Source organism: Peromyscus eremicus, chromosome 20, assembly GCF_949786415.1.
Source record: "Peromyscus eremicus chromosome 20, PerEre_H2_v1, whole genome shotgun sequence".
Taxonomy (NCBI): Eukaryota; Metazoa; Chordata; class Mammalia; order Rodentia; family Cricetidae; genus Peromyscus; species Peromyscus eremicus.
The window spans coordinates 2,333,841-2,354,236 of NC_081436.1; the positions used below are offsets into that span (position 1 = coordinate 2,333,841).

At 52.6% G+C, this 20,396-nt stretch overlaps 2 protein-coding genes across 2 annotated transcripts; both read right to left on the bottom strand.

Moving 5' to 3' along the window:
* Positions 1–3,967: 3,967 nt before the first annotated feature.
* On the bottom strand, positions 3,968–7,004 carry Smim41 (small integral membrane protein 41). Its single transcript, XM_059247575.1, has 2 exons — positions 6,521–7,004; positions 3,968–4,378 (listed from the first exon to the last, which is right to left on the bottom strand). Exon 1 carries the CDS (start codon positions 6,892–6,894, stop codon positions 6,628–6,630), a length of 267 nt encoding a protein of 88 aa, XP_059103558.1. The 5' UTR covers positions 6,895–7,004; the 3' UTR covers positions 3,968–4,378; positions 6,521–6,627.
* A 2,480-nt stretch (positions 7,005–9,484) lies between these two features.
* Atg101 (autophagy related 101) lies at positions 9,485–19,362 on the bottom strand. Its single transcript, XM_059247039.1, has 3 exons — positions 19,209–19,362; positions 14,978–15,291; positions 9,485–10,157 (listed from the first exon to the last, which is right to left on the bottom strand). Exons 2-3 carry the CDS (start codon positions 15,227–15,229, stop codon positions 9,753–9,755), a joined length of 657 nt encoding a protein of 218 aa, XP_059103022.1. The 5' UTR covers positions 15,230–15,291; positions 19,209–19,362; the 3' UTR covers positions 9,485–9,752.
* Between the last annotated feature and the right edge of the window lie 1,034 nt (positions 19,363–20,396).

A 20,396-nucleotide genomic window follows, 5' to 3' on the forward strand; every position in this document is an offset into this window, starting at 1 on the left:
TGGACTGCAGCTGCGTGAGGGGGCCACAGCATGGGAGGAATATGTTTCCGGTTTGGTTTAGCCGAGGAGAGGCAGGTGCATGGCTGAGCAATCACATGACACAAAGAGATGTCCTTCAGGGGGCGGGGTAGGTGGTTCAGTGGGTAGACTACTCACTGTGCAGGCATCAAGACCAGAGTTCACATCCCCACAACCACATAAAAAGTCTGGGCATGGGGCCAACAAGGGAGCGCGTGCACCATGGGAGGGCACCTGCCACCAAGACTGATGGCCTGAGCTCAATACCCAGGACTGTGGAAAAAGTGAACTGACTCCTCAAAGTTGTCCTCTGACAGACTTCCACATATGTGTTGTGGCATGCACACACACACACACACATACACACACACACACACATGCACACACACACACACACACACACACACACACACACGCACACATACTCATGCATGCACACATTAAAAATCAAGATGTAATTCTTGAAAAACTTTGCTGGGCATGATGGCACACATCTTATTTTGTCTTTTTCCCGCCCCCTGGAGCTGAGGACCGAACCCAAGGCAAGTGTTCTTCCACTGAGCTAAATCCCCAACCCCCAATGGCACATATCTTTAATCACAGCACTCAGGAGGAAGAGGCAGGTGGATCTCTGTGAGTTCAAGGCCAGCCTGGTCTACAGAGTGAAATCCAGACAGCCAGGGCTACACAGAGAAACCCTGTCTCAAAAAAGAGAGAGAGAGAGAGAGAAAAGAAAAGGAAGCAAACAGGCTGTCCAGGCATGGTGATGTGTGCCTTATTCCAGCACTGCGGGACAGGCAGAGTCCCAGCCAGTCTGGTCTATACAGCAAACAAGCCAGCAAGCCATAAAGTGAGAGAGCTTGTTGGGGGAAAAAAAAAAAAAAACACTTCTGAGTACAGGCTCCTTTATCTACGACTGTGAAGTGACAGCTCAGGTGGGCTGGAGCCTTCTGTGCTCCCTGCCTCCAAAGGTGCAGGCTCCTCCCAGCAGATCTGGGAGATATGGATACTCCTGGGCAAGCCACCCACCCCCACCCCCATTTCCAAAACCCCACTCTTCTCCAACACTTAGACTGGCCCATCACCAACTTCCCCAGCTCTCTGGCCTCCTCTCCTGCCTTCATTTAAGTGATGGCACACCGGACTCTCCTGCCCTTTTGCCTCGGCTTGGTCCATCCAAGCTTCATGTGTGGCTCTAGCAACACGGTGGCCCAGAACTCTCCGCTAAGCTCCGACCCAGGAGCTAACTGTCCCTGAAGTGTCTCAGAGCTGAGCAGGGAGCAGACCTCTCCACCTGTGCCCTCTGCAGCAGCCAAGAGCCTCCGTTTGCCCCAGAATTAAACAGGCCCAGGCTTGGTGAGGAGACACACCCCTGCTTTGGATCCTGTGGTTTGTGTAGCTCATGTGACCAAGGTCTGGAACATTCTATACTCTCAGGACAACAGTGGTCCGGGTTCGTTCACAACAGACCTAGGACTTGGCTGGTATCACTTGGCGATGACTTCCTTTGTCCTGATAGATTTGAAGCCAAGAGGCCCCTTGTGAAGGCAGCACACACTGTGCGTTTGTATCTTATCTATGAACTTCCCTTTGTCCTAACCAAAAAAAAGCCTGAGCCACGTCCTGTTTTCCTCGGTCTGAGATGAGGGAGTGCACTGCAGAAGTCAGGCACCTTCTCAGGCTGCAGCCAGCGCATGCACACCCAGGGTGCACACCCAGGGCGCACACCCAGGGTGCACACCCAGAGCGCACACCAGGCAGCATGGATCAACCGCGAGGCGACCCTGTCCAAAGCGGACCTGGAGGCTGACCGAAGCAAGCCGAGGGACGGGAGAGGCTAGGAGAGGAAAAGAAGGGTTTGCTCTCGGGGCTGAGTGCAGACCAGTCCACAGACTCTTCTCTAAACCAAGCGGGTCAGTGAATTCTCTTCTCTAAACCAAGCGGTTTGTTTTCTGTGAGTTCAGCCCTGAAAAACCCTGACTGAATAACCCATCGCCTCAGAGAGGGACATCAGGCCACAACCATCATCCACCTCCCGTCTCTCCCTCACCCCTCACATGCAGCTACTGACAAAGCCTGCCTGCATCCCAGGCTCCAGCGACGGCCATATTGACCATCACATCCTTACAGCCTTTTCATTTCCATTGGTTCCAGCCTCAAATGTGCTCCAGCCCACTAAGGTCCAGATCTCCAGTGAAAGGCTCCAGCCACCTGACTTCCCTGCCCCTGGGTCTCACTCCCGGTAGACTGTGCCCCGCCCACAAGCTGCTCTTCTCCCTCCAGCAAGTGAAGAAGGCCGCTGGGTAAGCTCCACTGCTCTGAAGTGGCCTTCACCAGCTCCCTAGCTGAGGACTCCTGCTCTCAGTTCTCTCTACCTGGGCATGCTTTGTGATCTACTTTAACTTCAGTCTTTGGTCCCCACTCTCTAGCGCCTGAGAGCTCCGTGAAGGTAGAACTATCTCCTTTGTCTCCTTGTGCCCAGTTCCAGAGCACATTGACTGTCAGCACAGAGCACTCAGGAGGTACTTACGGAAGGAACAAGGAAATCAACTGTGTCCCTAGGAGCCCGGTTTATCATTCCCCTTCTCTTTCCTCCTCTCCCTTCCCACCCTCCCCTTCTTTCCTCTCTGTCTTAGTTACGTCCCCATTTCTATAACTGGATACCATGATCAAGGAAACTACTAAAAGAAAGCATATATTGGGGCCATCAGTTTCAGAGGGTGAGCCCATGGCCATTAGAACAGCGAGCACAGCAGCAGACAGGCAGGCAAGGTGCTGGAGCAGTAGCAGAGAGCTTTCATCCTGAGGCACAACCATGAGGCAGAGAGAGCTAACTGGGAATCGCTCAAGTCTTGTGAACCTCAAAACCCATGCCCAGTGACACACCTCCTCCAAGGCCACGCCTCCTATTCCTTCCCAAAGAGTTCCATCAACTGGGGACCAAACATTCTCATTCAAACCAACACACTCTCCTCTTCTCTGTCCTCCTCCTTCCTCTGGAAATGGTCAGAGTGCTGTGGTTTGAATGGGAAGTTCCCTATAGTCTTGGACATTTAAATACTTGGTTCCTGGTTGGTGGCACAGTTTGGGGGACTTAAGAGGTATGACCTTGTTGGAGGAAGCATGTCAGGGTCAGGCTCTGAGCATTTAGGAGCCTTTAAAACACCATTTCCGGTGCGCCTCCTGCTCATGGTGTAAATGTGAGCTCTCAACTCTGAGCTTCCGGCTCCAGCCACCATGCCACTACTCCTTCCGGTCATCTAACCCTCTGGAACCGTAAGTCCAGAATAAACTCTTTCTTCCATAAGTTGACTTGGCCATGGTGTTTTATCACAGCAACAGAGAAATAATTAATAGAGGCAGACTGGGGGGAACAGTGTCCCTTGGTAACAGTAGAACACAAAACCTTATATGGATAATACGTAGTTCACAAAACAAGCACATTACCCACTAGGTCCTCACACTGCCACTTCTATTTCATACATGAGGGGCTGTGATTCAGGAAGGTTTGCTGACTGGAACTCAGAGCACACACTTACAAAATCCACTCTCAGGGAAGAGATGCTCCGCCCCAGCTCTTGTCAGAGGTTGAATAAAGCCAGACTCTTGACTACACTGACCACTGGGGGTCAGGGGGCAGCCACGTGTGGGCACTAGAGTCACTCCCAGCCCACATCACACTCACCCTCAAAAAGTCTGGGTTCTAAACCAGCTGTGGCAGCCCCCATCTGTAATCCCTGAGAGGTTGAGGTAGGAGGATTACTGTGAGTTCAAGTCCATCCTAGAGCACACAGTGAGTTTCAGGCCAGCTTGGACTATTGTAGCAAAACCCTATCTTAAAAATAAATAAATAAATCATCTGCTAGAAGCAGACCACGTGGAAGGGGAGTGAGGGAACAAACCAGGAATCCTGGGGGTCAAGGACAGAAACAGACCACACACTCAGAACTGCGTTGCTGGCCTGTTTAATAGCGAGCCCTGGACAGTGATGGTGCATTGCTGGTTCTCAGCAACAACAGCTTACAACAGGTTGCTGGGCTGTAGGACACCACTGTCCAGCACCAGGCAGGACGGGAGCTGCACGTGTGTCCACGGGGGCCTGGTGTGCAGAGGACACACTAGCAGTTGGGGTGTGAAGCTGCTTCAGTGCCCAGAGCACACAGCAGTCACCAAGCAGACGCACGTGGGTCTCCTGGACCCACCCCAGGTGTCCGGGAGCAGCTCAGAGGCAGCACTGAGTGCCAGGATCCCAGAGTGAGGGAGGCAGGCGTCACCACAGTCCAGGTATCTTCAGTCCGTCCTCGGCAGCGCGAACGGGGTGGAGGGAGAGCTCTCCGAGAGGCACAGCTGGTTCCAGCATCTGTAAGACATGGTGCCGCCATCTTGACTGGAGGGAGCTCGGCAGTCACTTGAGGAGATCAGGCAGGGCCCTGTACGCGATGAACTCGGACTGACAGGGTAGGGTAAGATACCAGTCTATCTGTTGCCACAGCCTGTGCCACACAGGCTCAGGCTAGCAGGGTGCACTGGGAGCCAAGGTGCCGCTTCTCTGTCCCTCAGACCTGCCCCCCAGCCTCACCTCTTTCTACCCTGAAAGGAGGTGACTGCAGCAATCCCTCCCCCAGCCAGCCCAACAGCCTTGACCAGAGATCTGTAGCGAACTGCTGAACAGGCCGTACCCATTCCAAACACTGAGCCCAAGGGACATCAAAGGCAGGAAGTCGGATGAAGACAGCCTTTGCCCACCCCTCTCCCAGCTCTGTCTCCGTCCTGGGTGTGAGCAGACAAGATGATGCTGGAGACACACACAGCCTTTCCTGGCAGCCAACCGCCACACATCCCTAACACCACAGGGACTTGGGCGATGGCTTGGATCTTTCCCATCCGTGTTTACTCCAGCAAGCCTCTGAGCCCTCCCCCATTCCTCAGGTTCAAGGCCGGAAAGCTGAGCCCAGCTGCTGAGGAGCTGTCTCCTGGCATCTGAAGACTGTCCTCGGAGTAAAAGAGGATCCAACAAGGCCACTGAGGAAGTAGGGACAAGAGGGGCCAGGTCCCTGACTCAAGCTGAACGCTGCCTATAATGTGCCTGTAATGTGCCTTATGGTGGGAAGGGAGGCCATGTCTTCTACCAGCATCTCACAGAGCGGTGGGGAAGCAGGAGGGAGAACAGGCCCATGAGACCCAGCATGGAACCTGGAGCCTGCGGTCCAGTTCCAGCTCTGCCACTCTCCTGAGTAGGTCACACGTTTCTCTCTCTGAGCTTCCCTGTCTGTCAGTGAAGGGTCTGCAGGAATTTAGAGACCCTCCATTCCACGGAGAGAGCAGGAAGCGCAAGGCTCGGAGGAACCTGGTACAAGAGAAGACACGGGGTGCCCAGGAAAGTGAGTGCGAACAGTTCCCTGGGCCCTGCCCACTACCACACACACACACCCCACTGCACTGCCCTGGACTATCCTCTCTCCAAGGCAGTGGGGGAGGCATCTTGGACGTGAGAAATCCGCCACTCTCAAGGCTGGTGTGGCACGGCTGTCCAGGACGGATGCCAAACCCTTAGCCGCTAAGCAAGGATCACACATCGTCGGCTTCACAGCTGCTTAGCTGCACCTGCCCACACCCTCACCCCTCACCAGGCCATCTCCACAGGCATCCTGCACCTCTGCCTTCTTGGTGGTAACTTGAAAGCAGGAGGGCTGAGAGTCACCCAGAAACAGAAGCCTCCAGAAGACCCCACACACAGCTGAATACCGATGAAGCACCCCCCCCCCTTCACGGCTCAGTCTGAGGTGGCCTTGGCCTGGGGTTACTCTGTCCTTTGGGCCACCCAGGCCCTTCTCTCCAGATGGTGCCTGTCCTCACAGAGATGGATACAGGAGAGCCAGACACAGCTGGGAATCCTCAATCCCACGTCTACTTCCTGCAGCTTCTGCTCCTTGCCATCACCACCCCCAACACAGCACACAAAGCTCCTCCTGGCCTGAGCTACCACGAGTAGGGGTCAGGGGAGGGGGCTCGGCACAACTCTCTACCCGCAAGGTTACCCCAAACAACCAGGGATACCTCGAGTGGGAGTGAAGACTCTTCCACCCCCCTCCTCCACCTCGGCTGGCCCCAGCCTGCCCACTCCCATGCATGGACAAAGGCTTCACGCAGGAGAGAGCCGCAAGCTGAAAGCCGAGGTCTGACTGTGTCGGCCTCCGGTACAAAGGGCCCTGCTGAGCCCGGCACACTGCAAGGTGGACTGAGCGGATGCAGAGGTGCAGAAACACATAGGTACCAGAAACGGACTCCCGTTCAGAGGCCCCTCCAGCCCCCTCCTTTACACACATGGGAGCACAAAGGCTGTCTGTGCCTAGAGGACAGCCAGGGAGGGAGAGATAGAAGCAGAGGGAACTCCAGCCCCACCCTGGACTTGCAGCTGTCTGGCTTGGTGAGAGCAGAGGTCGTCACTGTGCCCACCCCACCCAGCCCCACCTCTACTCCCCCTGTGCCTCAAGGCTCTCACCTGTGCAGGAGACAAGAGCTTGTGGGATGGACCTTCCACTGTGCTCCACAGACATGGGCTCTAGAAGGCACAGAGGGGCTGGCCCTCTCTCAAGAACAGCCTGAAACCTAGGAGTCCTCCCCTCCACAGGCACCGGGCTCGGCCTCATGGGATGCACGCCTCTCCCGGGCCTGTGGTGCTATCAGGCCCTGGGCTCGGAGGAGGAGTCCACCACCCAGGAACAGGATCCCGCACAGCACCAGAAGGGACAGCACACCCAGCACCACTGCCTGAACCATCCGCGGCCCCTCCGGCGGCTGCAGCGGCAACCCGGACTGGTTACAGCAGCTCAGCCAGGCAGCCTTGGCCGCAGCCCCCACCTGTGAGCCGTTCATGCTCCCACCAGCTGCCCAGATGTGCACACTACCCTGGGAGCAGAGGCCCTGAGAGATGTATTCAAGGGGCGGGCCTCCCGGGGCTCTACCGCCCCACTCTACCCAACTCCACGCAGAGTGAGTGCTCAGGCCCCTCCTAGACAGGCTCCTCCAGAGTAGCCTATAGGTCCTTCTCTGGCAGGCTGGATTCTTAGGCCGAGCCTGTCTGTTAATTGGAAATTTCCAGGTAAACCCAGGAGGCCTGTCCCCAAGGCTTCCCTCCCTTGAAAAACGCCAAGATTCAGCGTTCTCAGGGCTTTCCCGCTTTTGAGACTCTCAGAACCCCCTCCCAGGTGCTGACCACTCCCAGGTTCTGTTACTGAACTAAAAGTTCAACCCTTCTAGCCCCCAGGGACACAGTCAAAGGGGCAGCCCAACGGATCCGGATGTGGAAACCCTTCCCCGGGACAGGCAAGCAGAACACAGGAGTCCTCCAGACACCAGGGCAGAGAGAATGGGTGGAGCATGGTACCCAGAGGACAAGGCCTACCTCCACTTTCTCTCCTGTCCTATTTACCAAGAGAGCATAGAGAGAGCAAGGGGAGTATGTGGAAGGGCTCGGAGGGAGGAAGGGGTGGGGGGTGATGTAATTATGATTTAAAAAAAAATTAAAGAGTATAGATCTAGCCCACTGTCCCCATCCCAGACTCATAATGCTCCAGGATAGGGACAATACTGTCTTGGAAGACAGCCCCCTGCCAGGTAGATATCCATGATATGGCCAGAGTAGGAGAGTTGAGTACAATCTGGATGCAGAGAAGCCTGCCCAGGTCTCCTGGAAATCCTTTAGCGAACTTTAAATTCCCTTTTCCTTTTTTCTTTTTTTGGATGAAAGCTGTCTGCAAGTATCCCTGCAGGCCAGAAGAGGGCACCAGATCTCATTACAGATGGTTGTGAGCCGCCATGCAGTTGCTGGGAATTGAACTCAGCACCTCTCGAAGAGCAGCCAGTGCTCTTACCGGCTGGGCCATTTCTCCAACCCCTTAAGTTCCCTTTTCAAAGACAGAGTCACTGTGGAGAGCCTTGGGATACAGACCAGTTGGCAGAGTGCTTGCTGAGCAACTTGCCCAGTGGAAGGTTTTGAGTTTTAAACCCCAGCAGGGTATAAAACAGGGCAGGGCAGCACCCACCGGCAAGCCCAGCACTTGTACAAAGAACAGAAGAAATGCAAGGTCATACTGCATCATGAGTTCCAGGCCAGCTAGGACTATCTAACTTTGTCTTAAAAAGAACTAGGGCTGGGTTCAAGGCCAGCCTGGCCTACAGAGCAAGTTCCAGGGCTACACAGAGAAACCGTCTCCAAAAACCAAAAATTAAAAAAAAAAAAAAAAAAAGCCGAGTTATGGCTTTAATCCCAGGCAGAGGCTGGCGGATCTGAGTCTGAGGCCAGGCTGAGCTTAGGGCGGATCTGAGTCTGAGGCCAGGCTGAGCTTAGTTAGTTAGTTCCAGGAGAGCCAGGAATGTAGAACGAGTCAGGAGGCCGGGCGGTGGTGGCGCACACCTTTAATCCCAGCACTTGGGAGGCAGCTCTGTGAGTTCGAGGCCAGCCTCTGGCAGTTCCAGGACAGGCAGGACTGTAGAATGAGTCAGGAATGTTCAGCTATGTAGAGACCCTATCTCAAACATTCCCAAAGGTCACTTCTAGTCAACACCTCAGAAGCAAACAGGGAACACCCCGAGTGCAGCATGCCAGGGAAGCTTGTGAGTACACCTTCTCTAGCTCCTACCCCCTCGGACGTCCATCCTCCAGTGTCCTGAGACGGATTAAAGTACCACAACCTGCCGGGAAAGTGCACACATGGCCTGGGAAAATCCTCACAGTTCTCTGGTCGTCCTAGCTCCCTCCCAGGACCATGACCAGGACCCCAGCCCGCTCCAGCGCTCCTCCCTATGGGCAGCTCACTCCGCTGTGCTTAGATCTGACTGCGGGGGCAGGGTGTAGCCAACAGCATTGCAGAATACAGAGTAAGTGAACAGGTATAGCAGTGGAGACTGAGAACCCTGTGTAAAAATGTGTCCCCAAGCACTGCCCGAACAGTGAGGCAGGCCAACCTGGGCAGCATCAGCAGACACCACAACCCCAGGACCCGCCTTTCCTCAGATACCCTGTATTAAATAATTTTGTGTATACTCTATAAAGACAATGAATGCCCTCATTCATGACAGCCATGGTCACATCTGGCTGGGTGACACCTTCGTATGTGAATGTCTAACAGCACAAGCGCCACCGGTTTTTTTGGTTGTTGTGTGTTTGTTTTTAGTTTTTCAAGACAAGGTTTCTCTGTGTAGTTTTGGTTCCTGTCCTGAATCTTGTTCTGTAGACCAGGCTGGCCTCAAACTCACAGAGATCTGCCTGACTCTGCATCCCGAGTGCTGGGAGTAAAGGTGTGCCCACCGCCACCCGGCGCTCCACCAGTTTTAACCTGTGTTTAACTGCATCAACCCACTCATCTCAGCTTGGAATAATGCCCTCAACAATCATGTGAGTCCTCATGAGAATGTCAGGAAGTGTTCATGTTTCAGGGCAGGACACAGGCCAAGACAACTGAGCCAAACTCACATCTCAACTTTATTCGCCACCCTCACTGTAGTTCTGTACAGTGCAGAAAGAGAACCCACCGGGGGGTGTGGAAAGGCTGCATCCAGGACAGGACCACTGCAAAGGTGACAGGGTCACCCGAGGCTGGAAACCACAAAACAAGGACATCAAGAGCTTCTCTTCAAGTCTCACCAAGGATCTAGAGCAGGTTCCAGAGCCCAAAACGTCAGCATCACAGAATCCCAGAGCCATCAAGGAGTTGCCAAGGCTACAGAGAGCCCTACAGGGCAAGGGTGTCTTTGATGAGCCTGCGCATGGTGGTGGTGACCGAGGTACCCAGGGCATCGGTGATCTGAAAGGAGATCTTGTAGAGGTAAGGCTGCACGTCCCGCAAGCCAGTGTCAAACACGTTGTCCACCTCTGACTGCGTGGGCATCTTGGGCAGGTACTCATGCCGGCTCATCACCTCCACAATGTTGATGATCTTCTCACAGAGCTTCTCCCCCACCTTCTCTCGACAGATCTGCCGCTCCTGCTCTGTGGCCAGGGCGACCACGTGCACCTTGACCGTCCACACCTCCCAAGGGATGCACTCGTCCGAAAAAGGCCAACGTGACTTCTTCTTCTGGTAGAATTCCAAGGACATCTGGCCTAGCCCGTCACCACCTGAGTTTCGAAGTGCATCCTGGAGAAGACACAACAGGTGAGCGGGCCACGGCCTTGGAAGGTTCTTATCCTGTGAGGCCCGATTCCCACACCGGGGGATTCCATTTCCACTTCTACCCACCCTACCCACTCAACATGCAGGGGTGAAACCTACAGAAGGTAGAGGACTTGTGTGAGGGACATAAACACTGCTGGCCTAAAACTGGTTCAAGCAAACTAACCCCCTTCTCCTTGCCCAGCTCCAGCTGTAAGAAGTGGCCTGTATCAAACGTGAGCTGAGGTGCAGATGTACATGCACATGTGTGTACACACTCACACATAATGAATTAACGTTATAACCAGGGCCATGTTGTGGGTTGAACAAGAACGGTCCCCACAGACTATTTTTCTGCATATTTGAATACTCGGTCCCTAGCTGGTAGAACTGTTGGGGTTTGAACTAAGGTTATGTGAGGATAATAAGGAGTTTGTGACATGGATATGGAAACATCCAATGTTTTATTTCTCAAGAAGGGAACTTGGAATGCCAACAGATGTGAGAAAGAACATGGGAATGCCTTGTGGCCTTCCTCGGTTTCTAGAAAATAGGGCAAGGCTGCTCCCATGACTCAGACATTTATATAACCTTGAAGATGCTAGCCTGAGGATCAGGCTTCTCTGCTGAACTGTAAACTGTAACTGTCATCAAGAGCTGTAATGATAAAAACGAGCCTTGGGATGCATTTGCACACTTGTGCTCAAGTGCCTGGGGACCCTGGTTTCCTGTTTCAGTTCTTCTGCATTCATCAACCTCTCACAAGAACTGTTGAAATAGACTACGGGGTGTGGCCTTGTTGGAGGTGTGTCACTGCCGGTGGGCTTTGAGGTTTCAAAAGCCTTGTGCCATTCTCTCTGCCTCACGTTGTCTCAACCTGTAAGCTCTCAACTCCTGCCCCAGTACCATGCCTACCTGCTGACATGCTCTCCGTCCTGATGGTCACAAACTAACGCGCTCTGAAACTGTAAGCCCAAACATGTCACAGCGTCTTATCACAGAAGGAGAAAAGTAAGACAGAAGTTGGTACCAGGAGTGGGGTAATGCTGGGACAGGTTTAACCATACGGTTTTGGAGAAGAATGTGCAAGACTCTGGGACTCTGAACTAGGAAAGTGATTGAACACTGTAAACAGGGCTTAATGGACTCTCCAGTGAAGTGTGGGAGACAATGGTGCTGAAAGCGACTTGGAGGGGAACAATATGAGTATGGGCTAGAGGCCATGCTCGTGATATTTACCAAAGGAATGTGGCTGCCTCCTATCCCTGTCCTAAGAATCTGCCTGAGGCTACATTTAAAAGTAACGAACTTGTTAGCAGAGGAGAGTTCAAGACAGACTAATAAACGACTGCATCACGTGGTTGTTAGTAACCACCCTTACACAGGTCTACAATGAAAATGAGTGAGTTGGGGCAAAAGAAAAAATATGCAGTTTGAGGAGAAAACAGCACCAGGAAATTTCATGTTGGAGCCTGACCTTGAACTGAAGGAGGTGAGATTTTTAAAAGGCCTAATCCAAAATGGAATGAAGGGAGGGCCTCAGGGAGGACCCTGCCCAGCTAAGCTCCCAATCTGTAAAAGGGAAAGGCTGGAGGGATTTTCTGCTCCTAAAAAGTAACAAAACAAAGCTATGAATATGATTCGTGGAGGCCAAGGTTCTCCCCAACCTGGCAGTACTGCTCACGTGGTTCTGGCTTTAGGATACACAAGTAATGAGGTTGTGGAATCTTCCTCCACGGCTAAGGGAAGCCACTGAGGCCAAGTGTGTGGCAGAGAAGTCCCTGCATAGAGGCCCTGAGGGGCCATTGTGTGAAGCTGTGAAAGTGAAGCCGGAATCGCATTGGAGACCCCAAGAGGTCAGAGATGCCAGAGCCATGAGACACCTGACAAGGAGAGCTGCAGACACGGAGTAGAAGCAGCCCAAGAGACAGAAGTGTGTTGGTGTGCTGCAGTCAACAAAGCTGGGAGGGTGGGGCCATCTAAGCCCTCTGACGTCAGACTGGAGTTACAGGATTTGGAGTTTGCCCTGCTGGGTTTTCGGTCTTGCTTTGGTCCAGTATTTCCTCACTGTGCTCCTATTCCTTCCTTTTGGAATGGTAACATATATTCTGTGCCATTGTATTTTGGAAGTATGTGATCTGCTTCTTGGTTTTATAGGGAGTTATAGATAAGAGACTGCCTTGAGTCTGATCCCCAGGGCCACGTAAAGATGTTGGGCACGGTGTGGATGCTTACAGCTCCAGTCCTGGGGAGGCAGGGGCAGGGGGGTGCCTGGGCTCGATAGCCAGCTGGTCTAGCCTCATCTGTGAGCTTCAGGCCAATGAGACTGTCTCAAAGGATGACATCCAGGCTGTCATCTGGCCTCCATACACACAATTCTCATGTATCCACACATACATGTGCAGATAGGCATTAAAAAATAGATCACTTGCCAAAGTGACCTTGTGAAGAGCTGTACCAAAGTTTGACCTCAACACCTGTCACGTGGACGTCACATTGAGGGCCTCCTCTTTCCACCACCCCACTCCTGGGTCCCCCGCAACCTTGAAATCATTTTCCAGGGGCTGGAGGGATGGCTCACTGGTTAGGGCCCTGCAGAGGACCCTAGCAGTTCCAACATTCCACCAGGTAGCCTACCACCACATCTAATTCCAGCTTCAGGGGACCCGACAGCCTCCTCTGGCTCCCACAGGCACCCACACGTGTGCGCACATACACAGACACACGTGTGGCACATGCTTACACAGACACGTGTGGCACATACTTACACAGACACACGTGTGGCACATACACAGACACACGTGTGACACATGCTTACAGAGACACGCGTGTGACACATGCTTACAGAGACACGCATGTGGCACATGCTTACACAGACACGTGTGTGGCACATGCTTACACAGACACGTGTGTGGCACATGCTTACACAGACACACATGTGGCACATGCTTACACAGACACACGTGTGGCACATGCTTACACAGACATACACATAAACAAAATACCATCTCTTCTGAAAACTCTCCAATATCTCCTCCCCAGATAAACCCTACTTGCTTTTCTCCTTCATGACACCCGAAACTCAGTCCCTTTTTAAAAAGCAGGAGGAATGGTAAAGCCTTAGGGACCAGGTTAGAAAAGAGGAAGTCACAGGATGGAGTCAGGAAAGTGAAGGACAAGAGATCTGGCAGTGGCCCTTCTTCTCTCCTGAGCAGCACATGGAACCAAACATCCAATAGTTCTACCTACGCTGTCCCGTGGGCTCCTGCTCCACAACAGAAAGCCAAGAAACCTCTCCAGCGGGCAGTCACCCCTCCAAAGACAGTCAGACAACCCTGATTGGCAGCGACAAGCTAACAATTCTGTAATAGCACCAGACTCTAGGCGAACACCAGGCACGTGGTGAACATGAACTCCTTGTGGTACAGAAACCCACCCGGCAGGTACCACTGTCACTCCGGCTCACTGTCTGTGGCGTCAGGCTTGTTGAGGGGAGGGACAGCTCCAGTCCCTAGTTCCTACTCACTGTGTACCCCTGGCTGTCCTGGAACTTACTGTGTAGACCAGGCTGGCCTCAAACTCTCAAGAGATCTGCCTGTCTCTGCCTGAGATGAAAGGCGTGGGCCACCATTGCGCAGATGGTCCCTTCTCTGTGCCTCTCGGTCACCAAGAGATCAGAGTGACGAAGACTTCACGTCTTAAAGGGTGACTGGGAAACCTCACAGCCTCACCTGCCTTACAAGGAAAGTGATGGAGTGAGCGCTGTGGCCTCGGAGAGCATCCACCTGACTGCACAAACCCTGCGTAAGTACACAGCCCGGGAACGGACAGGCTCTGGGAAGGAAGGAATGAAGGGAGGAGAAAGGCAAGAGGCGGAAGGATTCCCTTCGATGCTCTAAACTAGACTTCTCAGTGAGGACAAAGACAAAAATCACACCGTCAGTGAGGAGGGGAGTGGGCAATTCGGGAGAAATAAGAGACAACATATCACAAATTGTCTCTCGTGCAAAATCTAGATTAAATATACACACACACATACATGTGTGACATGAAAGGGTACCATCAAGAGCAACGTACAATGACGTACATGTATGAAGACGTCATGATGAAACCCGTTGTTTTACACTATCTAAAAATATATTAAAAAATCGGCCGGGTGGTGGTGGCGCACGCCTTTAATCCCAGCACTCGGGAGGCAGAGCCAGGCGGATCTCTGTGAGTTCGAGGCCAGCCTGGGCTACCAAGTGAGTCCCAGGAAAGGCGCAAAGCTACACAGAGAAACCCTGTCTCGAAAAACAAAAAAAAAATCGACAGTGTCATTTCACCACGGGAGTGGGGTGACCAACATGAGCAGTCTGGTGTGTCCCTTACCCCTCTCTCCCTGCCAACACAAGTGTACGTACACAAGCACAGATCACAAGGCCCAAAGGGACTGCACATCTGGAGAGAAGTCACTCAGCCAAGCACTTCTCCCTCTTAGAGTTTCAGACCAGATGGGAAAGGCCCAAACTATGTGAGGAAGAAACAGAGAGAGCTGTCACAGACAGCTGTGGAGCCAGGGTGGTCAGGACCACAGGAGCCATGACCACCTCCCAGGGACCTAACTGTTTAAGCTGGGGGGCTGAGGTAGTTCAGCTCGCCCTTCCTCCTGAGAAAGCAGGAGCACCCTCTCAGACACACAGAGCTCACCTCCCCCAGAGGAGCTCTCAACACATCTGTTCTTTCAAGCCTTGAAGAACTGACTCCTGCTCTTTGGAACGGCAAGCTGGTCCACCTGCCATTGGCTGGGCCACTCCCTCACCTACCTTGAACTCCCCAACAACCTTGCGCAAGGCCCGGTCCAGCTCCTCCGAGGAGACGCGCACATACGTGAAGTCGATGAAGTCACAGTCGACATCCTGGATGCCCACGGTGCCGATGGAGTAGGTGCCCTCCTTCTTGTAGTGAAACTTGCCGGTGCTGCGGTGCAGGAGCACGGTGTGCAGCACCGCCAGCATGGCCTCCTCCACCTGGCGGCCCTCCACCGACACCTCCAGCACTTCTGATCGACAGTTCATCCTGCAGCCAGCACTGGAGCAAAGGCCGGAGACAGGAAGCTTCACCCCACCGTGGGGGCCGCCTGTAAGAACGGGTCAGGTCATCCAGAAGGTCCTACCCACCTCCTGCTCCACTGGGCTCAGCCTCTGCCTCTACTGGCCCTTCTGTGTTCTGGCAGCACATTTTATGAGAAACCTACAGACCCTTGGGAACAGGCAGGGGCAGAGCCTCAAGATGCCCAGTCCAACCACCAGGTGAGCTTGATTCCATTTGTGGCATTCAGTCCAACAGTGCCGCCTCGGGCAGGCAGAGCCGGGGTGGGCACGGCGAGCTCTGCCCTCGGAAGCTGCAGGTGCAGAAAGGCAGGAAGGAAACCGGTCCCACAACGGCACAGTTGGGAGCACAGAGAAAAAAGCCAAGTCAATCTTCTGGGACCTTAATGGCCGCGTTAAAGCATCTGGACTCTGTCCCAAGGGTGACAAAGTCACTGAACCCTTGTGTCAACACCAAATCCCTACATCTGAAAGTCAGCTCTGGCTGCAGGGCATGTGACAGCTCTTTACTCCTTTGGGGTCACAAACCACTTTGACAAGTCATTGGAAAGCTGTAAAGGTTGGACTTTAAAACCCTGATAATACACACACTCCAAATCTACACATCTCCAGGACCATCTAGACCCCTGCGTAAAATGTATTCAATACAGAAAGGCTGGGCAGCAAGACCAGCTGGAAGGGGAACTAGAAATGGGGCAGTGAGACATGGAGTGTGAAAACAGTCATGTCCCATAGTCCTGGCGTGAGTTCCAAAGAGCAGAACTTCTACTCTGTCTTTATATTTGAAGAGACAAGGCCTGAGCTGGGAGCAGTGGCACACACCTCTAACCCAGCACTTAGGAGGCAGAGGCAGGTGGATCTCTGTGAGTTCAAGAACAGCCTAGAGTACACAGTGGATTCCAGGACAAAACAGAGAGACCCTGTCTTTAAAAGCGCACACACATACACAGACAAGGCCTGTTTCCCAAACTGGCCTTAACTCCTGGACACCAATGGCCTTCCGGCCTCCACCTCCTGGGTAGGTGGAACCACAGGGTGAGGCTGGCTCTCCTCGGCCTTCCTGTGTGCAATGGTTTGGATCTGTCTGGTTGGTTGGTTTTGTTTTTTGGGTTTTTTTTTTTTTTTTTTTTTTTTTTGAGACAGGGTTTCCCTCTGTAGCCCAGGCTGTCCTGGAACTCAGAGATCTGCCTGCCTCTGCCTCCCTCTCAATTCGGGGATTAAAAGCATGTGACACATTGCCTTGCTTGCTGACCTTGACCTTGATATCCTCTCTATGCTAATTCCCTGCCGGGTTCTACCCTCCTGAATGCTTAAGGGAAGTTCCTTGTCTGTGTATCCTGCATAATGGGAGTTAACAGCTTAGATGCAAGATTGTAACATCAGTAGCGAACTTCTGAACTTCTGCCCTCCGGGGTTCTCCCATTGTGCTGTAAGCCTGTATTTAAGACCTCTTCCCTCCTTCAATAAACAGCATTCAGCATTTAAAAAAAAAAAAAAAAAAAAAGCCAAGTTACAATGCAGTAACCAGACTTCATGGGAGAATCCATGCCAGACCTCCTCCAAGAATATAGAAAGCATTCAACATTGTGTAAAACCCTGTAACAATGCAGGATTTTTTTTCTTTTGTTCTTTCTCTGCTGTAGAATATTATTTTAAGGTGTGTTACTTTTGTTTATGTTGCATTTGTTTAACTCTGTGAAGCTGTGATACTGTATCTGTCTAAAACACCTGATGGGCTTATGAAGAACTGAATGGCCAATTAAAAAAAAAATTATATATATATATATATATATATATATACACACACACACACACACACACACACACACACACACACACACACACACAGAGGGGGGGGGGGGGGCTTGGGAGAGAAAAGGGGCAGAGAAAGTCCTTAAAAACATAATAGAGTGATAAAAAATACAATAAGCCATGTAAAGATGGGAAATACAAAAAAAAAAAAAAAAGCGCGTGACATGTGTGACACCTCCACCTGGCAATCTTAGAGCATTTTGTGACAGGAACAGAGAAACTAACCCTCTCAGACTCTAATCAAATCATTCAGCCTCTCTGAGCCTCAGTTTTCTACCTACAAACTGGGACTGCAGCAAAGATTTTAGAGAATCCATGTAAACAGTCTACTGGTTGAAAACAATGACTCAAAACGCCAGGAGTCCAGGATTAGATTCCGTAGCTGTGACCTGACAGCTGGACAAGCTGCTTAACACTTATCCCCAGTAATAAGACAAGAGAGAGGCTAGACTGGGGATGTAGTTCAGTGGTAGAGCTCTTGACTGGCAAGCGTAAGGTGCGCTAATCTCCAGTATCCAGAAAAAAGATAGTAATAGCCAAGCAATGGCACCTTCAAAGACGGAAGGAATTAAACGTGTACACCACCTAAAACCATGCCTGACGAACAGCAAGCCTTCACTAACCACCAGCTGCTGATGTCCATTATTATACTGTTATTACCTGGCAACCATGCAAAGATACACCAGGTGGTCGCTGGGCAAAAGAAATTAGAAGGCAGGAGCTGGAGAGATGGCTCAGTGGTTAAGAGCACTAACTGTTCTTCCAAAGGACCTGGGTTCAATTCCCAGCAACCATCATCCAGTCCTACAGGAGCCAGAAACCTCCTCTGTGGGCACTGCATACACACGGTGCAGTCACACAGGCAGGCAAAATATCCATACACATAAAAAATAATAAGCTGGGCAGTGGTGGCGCACACCTTTAATCCCAGCACTCGAGAGGCAGTGCCAGGCGCATCTCTGTGAGTTCGAGGCCAGCCTGGGCTACAGAGTGAGTTCCAGGAAAGGCGCCAAAACTACACAGAGAAACCCTGTCTTGGAAAAAAATAATAATAATAATAATAAAAATAATAAATACTTGGGAAAAATAACTTAGAACATAAACAAACATACTGAGCCCACTGAGGAAATGCAAGCAGTTACATTTCTAAGTTGGGTACTCTGTTTGCCAGTGTCTTGGTGACTTCTCACCACCTCGCACACAGACCATCTCATCTTTACTGTCCTCTAGAGAGCAAGTTAGACTATTTCTAACTGTAGGAATCTGGTGTTGTTTCGATTCACTGGCTTCGGTTTGCTATCTGCTCTGATAGTGTGTTTCAGCAGGGGTTTTTTTTTTTTTGTGTGTGTGTGTGTGTGTGTTTTCTTTGTTTTTTGTTTGTTTGTTTGTTTTGTTTTGTTTTGTTTTGTTTTGAGACAGGCCTCTTCCTCTAATCCAGGCTTGCCTCCAACTCCTGGCAATCTTCTGCCTCAACTTCCCAAGTGCTGGTCTTTGTCTCCTGCTCTCAAATAGTAGTACTCTACTCTAGACACAAGGCATCAGGCTGGCTCCGCCTCACCTGGCCATCAGCTCGGACATACCTGTACCATCGGGTGTTTTCCACTCTCCCACTAGGCACTTCCTACAGGAAAGGGACTATATCCTATTCATCACTATAAACTGGCTCCTCTTAACCGCTCATCCCGACCCAGAATTCCAGGTTCTTCCAAGAGTTTCGTTTCTCCTGGACCAAGGATGCGACGGCTCTCTTACTCATTATTATTATTACCTTGTTTAACTCCATCCTGCAATTCCCCACCTAGAGATTCCCGGCTCCGGGCCAGCCCTTTCTTCCATTTCTCCCTTGAACCAGCAACTTCCCTCGTTTTCAGCATTATTCCAGGACCCACCCCTCCCTTCCAGCCCCGGCCAGCTTACACGGGGGCTACACTTCCCTCTGGTCCCCCTGAAGATCAGGCTGACCCAGGACACACCAATCCCCCACCCTGCGTGTAGACACTGGAGCAGGAGTCGCTCGGCCTCGGTTCCCCCTGCTTTCCGCCGCTCCTCCCCAGGGCCGCTCCAACCCCCGCGCGAACGCCGAGGGTTCGAGGACCGGCTAGAAGCAAAAACAGGCGGCTACGTGGATCCCTACCGAGAATGCGGACCGGACGTCAGGGTCGCTGCCCGCGAACTCGCGCCGTCTCGGGGCAGCAGCGCAGACGACGACGAGGACGGGGCTCGGACACCTGTCCCGAGCAGGACACCAACTCAGGTCCCTCCTGGCCGGCGCCCCCCGCGCTCGCCAGAGCGGCACGCACACCGGAAGTCCTGCGCGGCCGGGGGGCGGAGCCGGAAGGAACCACCCGCGCCCACGGTGGGTGCCGGCCCGGCTCGGCTCGCCCCAGCCCTCCACCGGCGCGGCAGCTGCAGCGTCGGGAGGCTCTCACGAGCCACATGCGCGCAAGAAGTGCTCCGTGACTTAAGTGCGGGTGTTTTTCTCGCTTGTCCCTCGGGCCCTAGGACTCGGTGAGAAACACCGCTCCCTCGTTTGGACGAGTCCATTCACTCCGACCAGCGAGAATGTTGTTTGGGCTGGGACAACTCACTTCCGCCATCGAGACGGGAGGGAAAGAGGGGACGGGTGGCTCTGCGCTGCCTCTGGCGGCCGAGCTGAGTCACCGGCGGAGAGCCCGCCCCCGCGACCGAGGTGGGGTCCCTACGACAGCAGGGAGCCCGGGATCCAGGCCTTAGCCTCCGGGGGCTCCCTGGAGACGAGCGCACGCACGCCGGTGTGCTGCACGACGCCGAGTGGGTGCCCGCATTGGTGCCGGCCCCCAAGTGCCTAACAGCCGGGCTCACCGAGCTTAGACCCACAGGAAGATTTCGAAAAAGGAGCTCAAGTTCCCAAAGGTATCTTCGTACAGAAGCAACACCCGATGTTCTGTCATGACCGAGCAGGTGGCAGTCTTTCCTTTAACGATGACGCGGTTGCTTCTCTGACACCACCCATCCTTTCTGAATTCCCTTATAAACGGGGAACTTCTGTGAGGGATCACACGAGAGAGACCTTTGTGATCTATAAGGTATTCTATGAATACAGATTAAGTGTTCCCGCTGTATCATTTCTCGGAGCGTGTTTAGTTGACTTTGTGGTTGGTAAGCCAGAGCCCGCAGGGTTTGGTCAGTTGCTGGGAGCGCCTAGAGAGCGTGCGTGTCCCCAACTTCCAACAGAGGGCACTCCTGAGTTGTTCAGACGTGAGGCTGAAGATGATCAGTTTCCAAACACATTTCATCTCCCAAAGCAGTGACTGTCTTGTATCTAGCACTCCTACAAGGTGGA

Excerpts from the sequence above, each read along its gene's own strand:
- Atg101 (XM_059247039.1), bottom strand. The coding sequence starts at position 15,229 with ATGAACTGTCGATCAGAAGTGCTGGAGGTGTCGGTGGAGGGCCGCCAG. Across the intron at positions 10,158-14,977 it reads AGGTTGTTGGGGAGTTCAAG|GATGCACTTCGAAACTCAGG; the intron begins GTAGGTGAGGGA and ends TGTCTTCTCCAG.
- Smim41 (XM_059247575.1), bottom strand. The coding sequence starts at position 6,894 with ATGAACGGCTCACAGGTGGGGGCTGCGGCCAAGGCTGCCTGGCTGAGC.